The sequence below is a fragment of the Priapulus caudatus genome, unplaced genomic scaffold (assembly GCF_000485595.1).
Source record: "Priapulus caudatus unplaced genomic scaffold, Priapulus_caudatus-5.0.1 Scaffold925, whole genome shotgun sequence".
In the NCBI taxonomy this organism is placed as follows: Eukaryota; Metazoa; Priapulida; class Priapulimorpha; order Priapulimorphida; family Priapulidae; genus Priapulus; species Priapulus caudatus.
Window position 1 is genome coordinate 145,104 of NW_014577986.1, and position 7,317 is coordinate 152,420.

At 53.1% G+C, this 7,317-nt stretch overlaps 1 protein-coding gene across 1 annotated transcript in view; it reads left to right on the forward strand.

Moving 5' to 3' along the window:
* The window catches only part of LOC106814433 (translational activator GCN1-like), a 54,598-nt gene that overhangs the window by 44,416 nt on the left and 2,865 nt on the right, over positions 1-7,317 (forward strand). Inside the window, 4 exon segments of the mRNA XM_014818750.1 lie at positions 1,293-1,482; positions 5,869-6,020; positions 6,347-6,540; positions 6,962-7,173. Coding sequence (XP_014674236.1) covers positions 1,293-1,482; positions 5,869-6,020; positions 6,347-6,540; positions 6,962-7,173 — 748 coding nt within the window.

Sequence of the window (7,317 nt, forward strand, 5' to 3'; positions counted from 1 at the left end):
GTTAGATGGGAGTTACACCAGCGAGTGGTGTGTTAGATGGGAGTTACAGCAGCGAGTGGTGTGTTAGATGGGAGTTACACCAGTGAGTGGTGTGTTAGATGGGAGTTACACCAGCGAGTGGTGTGTTAGATGGGGGTTACACCAGCGAGTGGTGTGTTAGATGGGAGTTACAGCAGCGAGTGGTGTGTTAGATGGGAGTTACAGCAGCGAGTGGTGTGTTAGATGGGAGTTACAGCAGCGAGTGGTGTGTTAGATGGGAGTTACAGCAGCGAGTGGTGTGTTAGATGGGAGTTACACCAGCGAGTNGAGGGGGAGGAGGGAGGAGGTTAGGGGAGGGTGGAGGGAGGGAGAGAATGGAAGGGGAGAAAGAGACTTCCGCAGAATGATTCAGGGAGGGGGAGATTCGCCCAGAATGTTTCAGGAAGGGTGAAACTCTCCCAGAATGATGTAAAAAAAGGGGAGACTCCCAAGGAGCACGGTGGGGAGTGGGAGACTCCCTCTGTAATCATGCAAAGAGGGGGAGGCATTCTCTGGAAGATGGAGGGGAAGGGGAAAAGTCTCCCCAGACTACTGCAGGGAGGGGCATTCTTCCCCGGACTGCTGCAGGAAGGGGCATTCTTCCCCAGACTGCTGCAGGGAGGGGCATTCTTCCCCGGAACATTGCTGGGAAGGGGCCGACCCGCTTACAGATAACGACCAACAATTATCGATTAACAACACTAACGATGACGATCCCGCCGCTCCTGCTGCGCGCCTTCCCGCATGGTTGCTGGATACAGCCAGCAGGTGGTCTGGCGCCGTCACCAGACGACGACGGCCGTTCGCATCGGGCTCGCGTGAGCTGCTCGAGCGTGACGCGCTGCCAGCAGGTCCTGCGCTGCGTCGCGGCGCCGCTGCCACGCTGCTTCACGCGTTGCTGCTCGAGACTCGCCGACTACTCCGCCGCATGTGCCCGCAGCTGATCGGCGGACTCGTCAACCTGCTGCGGGACGACGATCCAAAACCAGGATGCTGCCAGCATGAGCTTGAACGCGCCTGTCCGCGCGCTCACCAAGGTACGGGAGAGCGGAGGAGGAGGCGGGAGGAGGATGGAGGAGAGAGAGAGAGAGAGAGACAAAGAACGAGCGATAGCGTGAGAGAGCGAGAGAGAGAGCGCGCATACACGTGCATGCGAACACGTATGTGGCGTATAACGCCCCGTGTTCTCCCCTCCTGTATGTATGTGGCGTATAACGCCCCGTGTTCTCCCTCCTGTTCTTCTCGCCTGGTGTTATATGCTGTCCCTCACACAGACGCTGGACGCGGCAGAGCAGCTGCAGCACGTCACCACGCTGCGGCAAGCCGTCCGCTTTGCCATCCTCGACTTCAAGAAGGAGCTGCTTCCCGGATTCTGCCTGCCGAAGGGCCTGACACCGATCCTACCCATCTACAGGGAAGGCATCCTCAACGGTCCGCCCGAACTCAAGGAGCAAGCTTCAATCGGTGAGTCATGACCGTCATCCATCTTGTTTCAACGTCCTGTTCCGCAGGTCAGCGCGGTTACACCGCGAGTGTCGTGTTTAGATGGGAGTTACAGGCAGCAGGGTGTGTAGATGGGGGTTTTACAGTCAGGCGAGTGGTGTTTAGATGGGCGTTACACCAGCCGAGTGGTGGTGTAGATGGGAGTTACAGCAGCGCAGTGGCTGTGTGTTAGATGGGGTACAGCAGCGAGTGGTGTGTTAGTATGGCGGGTTACAGCAGCGAGTGGTGTGTTAGATGGGGTTAACACCAGCGAGTGTGTGTTAGATGGGAATTACAGCAGGGAGTGTTGTGTTAGATGGGATTACAGCCAGCGATGGCTGTGTTAGATGGGGGTTACACCAGCGTGAGTGGTGTGTTAGATGGGAGTTACACCAGCGACAGTGGTTGTTAGGTGGGAGTTACAGCAAGCGAGGGTGGTAGATGCTGGGTTACCACCAGCGAGTGGGTGTGTTAGATGGGGGTTACACCAGCGATGTGGTGTGTTAGATGGGAGTTACAGCAGGCGAGTGTGTGGTAGATGGGAGTTACATGCAGCGAGTGGCTGTGTTAGATGCGGGGTGTACACCAGCGAGTGCGTGTGTAGATGAGTTACAACCAGCGGAGTGGTGCCTGCTTAGATGGGATTACAGCAGGCGAGTGGTGTGTTAGTATGGGAGTGTACACAGCGATGGTGTGTTTAGATGGGAGTTACAGCAGCGAGTTGTGTGTTAGATGGGAGTTACCAGCGAGTGCGTGTGTTAGATGGGAGTACACCAGCGAGTGGTGTGTTAGATGGGAGTTACGACCAAGGCGATGCGTTGTGTTAGATGCGGCAGTTACAGCACGATGTGTGTATTATGATGGGAGTTACACCAGCGAGTGTGTGTTAGAATGGGAGTACACAGCGAGTGGTGTGTTAGATGGGATGTTACACCGCGATGGGGTGTTAGATGCGGAGTACAGCCAGCGAAGTGGTGTGTTAAGATGGGGTTACACAGCGAGTGGTGTAGATGGGAGTTCAGCATGCGAGTGGGGTATCAGATGGGAGTTACACAGCCCGAGTGTGTGTTAGATGGGAGTTACGGCAGCGACGTGGTGTCGTCTAGATGGGAGTTACAGCAGGCGAGTGGTTGGGTTAGAATGGGACGTTACCAGACTGCGAGTGCGTGGTAGGATGGGGGTTGTACAGCAGCGAGTCGGTGTGTTAGATGCGGGGTTACAGAGCGAGTGGCCTGTGTTTAGATGGGGTTATTACACAGCGAGTGGTGTGTTAGCATGGGAGGTTAAGCAGCGATCGTGGTTAGATGGGAGTTACACCAGCGAGTGGTGTGCTGTTAGAATGCGGAGTTACCACCAGCGAGTGGGTGTGTTAGATGGAGTTACAGCAGCGAGTGGTGTGTTAATGGGGAGTTACAGCAGCGAGGTGCTGTTAGCCATGGGGAGTTATCAGCCAGGCGAGTCCGTGTGTAGGATGGGAGTTGCAGCAGCGATGTGTGTTAGATGGGAGTTACAGCGCAGCGAGTGGTGTGTTAATGGGGGTTACACCAGCGACGCTGGTGTGTTAGATGGGAGTTACAGCAGCGAGTGGTTGTGATTAGCATGGGAGTTACAGCAGCGAGTTGTGTTAGATGCGGAGTTACGCAGCGAGTGAGTGTTAGATGCGGAGTTACATGCAGCGAGTGGTTGTTAGATGGGAGCTTACACCAGGCTAGTGGTGTGTTAGATGCGCGATTACAGCGCGAGTGTGGGTTAGATGAGTTAGCACCAGCGAGTGGTGTGTAGATGGGGTTACACCAGCGTAGTGGTGTGTTAGATGAGTTACACCAGCGAGTGGTGTGTTAGATGTGAGTTACACCAGCGTTAGTGGTGTTAGATGGGAGTTACACCAGCGAGTTGGTGGATTAGATGGGGTTACAGCCAGCGATGTGTGTGTTTAGATGGAGTTACACCAGGCGACGTGGTGGGTTAGAGGGAGTTACAGCAGCGAGTGGATGTGTTAGATAGGGGTTACAGCCCGCAGCGAGTGGTGTAGATGGGGGTTACACCAGCCGAGTGGGCTTTAGATGGGGGTTTACAGCAGCGAGTGGCTGGTGTTAGATGGGAGTGTTACACCAGATGGTGTTTAGATGGGTTACAGCAGCGAGTGGGTGGTTAGATGGAGTTACACCAGCCGAGTGACGCAGTGTGTGTTAGCATGGGAGTGTACAGCAGCGCAGTGGTGCTGTTAGATGGGAGTTTACAGCAGCGAGTGGCTGTGTTAGAGGGGTGACACCAGCAGTGTGTTTAGATGGAGTTACGAAGCAGCGGAGTGGTGTGTTAGATGGCCGATTACCACCAGCAGTGGGTTAGATGGATTTACAGCCAGCGAGTGGTGTGTTAGGATGGGGTTACAAAGCAGCGAGTGCGGTGTGTTAAGTGGGGGTTACCCAGCGAGTGGGTTTAGAGGGCTACAGCCAGCGAGTGGTGTGTTAAGATTGGGATTACACGCGAGGGTGGCGTGTGTTAGATGGAGTTACACCAGCGAGTGGTGTTTTACATGGCGAGTTTACAGCACAGAGAGCTCGTGTGTTAGATGGGAGTTACACCAGCGAGTGGTTTTGTTAGATGCGAGTTACACCAGCGAGTGGTGTGTTCAGATGGGGTTCACAGCAGCGAGGTGGTGTGTTAGAATGGGACGTTACACCAGCGAGTGGACTGTGTCTAGATGGGAGTTCACCACAGTGCGTGTGTTAGTATGGGGGTTACACCAGCGCAGTGGTGTGTAGATGGGAGTTACACCACGAATGTGTGTGTTAGATGGGCGGTTCAGCCAGCGAGCTGGTGTGTTAGATGGAGTTACAGCGAGCCGAGTGGTTTGTTTAGCATGGAGTTACAGCACGAGTGGTGTGTTAGATGGGAGCTTACACCAGCGAGCTGGTGTGTTAGATGGAGGTTACAAGCAAGCGACGGGTGTGTTAGATGGCGGGTTACAGCAGCGGAGTGGTGTAGTAGATTGGGCGTACACCAGCGACGCTGCGTCTGTCTGTAGTGGGAGTTACACCAGCGATGGCTGTGGTTAAGATTGGGAGTACAGCACGCGAGGGTGTTAGATTGGGAGTTTACACCAGCGACTGGTGTTGTTAGATGGGGGTTACACCACGAGTGTGTTGTTAGATGGGAGTTACACCAGGGGTGGTGGTTAGATGGGAGTTACAGCAGCGAGTGGTGTGTTAGCATGGGAGTTACACCACTAGTGGTTGTGTTAGCATTGGGGTGGGTTACAGCAGCGAGGTGGTGTGTTAGGATGGAGTTACACCAGCGAGTGTGTGTTTTAGAATGGGATACAGCAGCGATCGTGGTGTGTAGATGGGAGGTACAGCCAGCGAGTGGTGTGTTAGATGGGGGTGTAACACCAGCGAGTGGGTGTGTTAGATGGCGGAGACAGCCAGCGAGTGTGCTGTTAATGGGATTACAGCAGCGCGATTGTGCTTAGATGGAGTACAGCCAGCGATTGGATGTGGTAGCATGATTACAGCAGCGAGTGGTGTGTTAGAGGATTACACCAGCCGAATGGTGTTAGCATGGGAGTACAGCAGCGATGGTGTGTGTAGATGGGAGTTTACACCAGCGAGTGGTGTGTTAGATGGGGGTTACACCAGCCGAGCATGGGTGTGTAGATGGCAGTTACACAAGCGACGTGTGCTGTTAGATTTGGATACAGCAGCGAGTGCGGTTGTGTTAGATGGGACTTACACCAAAAGCGGATGGATGTGTAGATTGGAGTACACCAGCGAGGGGGTGTTAGATGGGATTACACCAGCGAGTCGGGCTTAGATGGGAGTACACCAAGGCAAACGAGTGGTGGCTTGATGGAAGTTACACCAGGAGTGTGGGTTAGATGGGATTACAAGCAGCGAAGTGGTGTGTTAGATGGGGTTACGCAGCGAGTGGTGTGTTAATGGGGTTACACCACGAAGTAGTGTTTTAGATGGGGGTACAGCACGAGTGTGTGTTAGATGGGGGTTACACCAGGAGTGGTGTGTTTAGATGGGAGTTACACCAGCGAGTGGTGTGTTAGATGGGAATATTGGTGATGTTCGACGTCCCTCATGAAGGTGAATTATAATAATACATAGAATAATAATAAAAAATAATAATATCGAAACGTATGTGTAGAGGACAAGAAGATTGTGGATTTTGTGGTAAAAGCACCAGAATTGGTGTATACGATGACGTGATTTTGAGTATTATTTTGTATGTAATGATATTTTTATGTTTTATACGTTTAATAAATACTATGTGACTAAATAAATAAATAAAATACGACTAAATTAACAAATTAAAAACTTAACTAATTAATTAAATTTGATTAATTAATCCCCCGTGCAGGTCTCGGTGAGGTGATCAAGCTGACGAGTCCTGAAGCCCTGAAGCCCTCCGTCGTTAACATCACCGGTCCTCTCATCCGCATCCTCGGCGATCGCTTCAGCGCCAACGTCAAGGTCTCCGTGCTGGACACGCTCGGATTGCTGCTGGGGAAGGTACGCGGGAGAGAAGGAGGGGGAGAAGGGGGAGATAGGGAGGAGACGTGCAGAAAGGACACGGACAGCGAGAGAGAGAACTTGCAGACAGACATATCAGAACAGGAATGAGGAGAGACAGACGGAGAGACATACAGACAGGGAGAGAGAGAGACGTGCAGACAGACAGACAGACACGTGAGACGAGAGAGATATGACAGAGCGTTTCATTACATATTACAGTTATATTATTATATTGCATTTCATTATATAATATAATTCTAACTTATCGTCACCGCGACGCCTTTCCCGGATCACTAACACCGTTGTCGCGTTTCGTTCGGCAGGTGGGCGCCATGTTGAAGCCGTTCCTGCCACAGCTGCAGACGACCTTCATCAAGGCACTGAACGACCCGAGCCGGCTCGTGCGTCTGCACGCTGCCAACGCGCTCGGCAAGCTCATCCTCATCCACCCGCGCGTCGACCCGCTCGTCACCGAGCTCAGCACCGCCGTACGCACGGCAGACGACTCGGGCATCAGGTGACCGGTGCCGCCATCTACGGGCGCGATTCGTAGGGATTTTATTGCGAGAAATTTTGGGGTTTTAGTTGGGAAGTAGGAGAGTTAGTTAGTTACAAAGAAGGAATCTTTATTGGGAAGAAGGAATGTTGTTTAGGGAGTGGGAAGTTTAATTAGGAAGCAGGACCTCTTTAGAAGGGGTCTAATGGTGGGAAATTCAATGGAGAATGCACGACTGCAAAACATCCTAAGCCAAGGAAACCAAAACATCAAGGAACTATAGGAAATCGGGGTCAGATGCCCACTGAATACCAGTTGGGAGAGCGCGCACATGCACCAGTTTACTTTTGCGCTTATTACCGTGTTTCCGTGCTGCCTGTGTTACCGTGGTCACCGGGAGGTGTGTGCGTGAGCTGACCGGCTCTTGTTGCCATGGTTACAGGGAGACGACGCTGCAGGCGCTGCGTGACGTGATAGGTGGCGCCGGCGAGCGGCTCAGCGACGGCATCAAGAATGGTCTGCTGTCATTGCTCGTCGCCTACCTGCCGCACCCAGAGGACACCACCCGCATGTCCGCCGCCGGCTGCCTCGGCGCCCTCTGCAGGCACCTGCCGGAAGTTGAGCTCCAGGCTCTACTAATAGAGCAGCTGCTGGGTGAGTGACGTGGTCCAGGCTCTACTAATAGAGCAGCTGTCCAGGCTCTACTAAAGAGCAGCTGCTCTGTGAGTGACGTGGTCCAGGCTCTACTAATAGATCAGCTGCTCTGGGCTCTACTAATAGATCAGCTGCTCTGTGAGT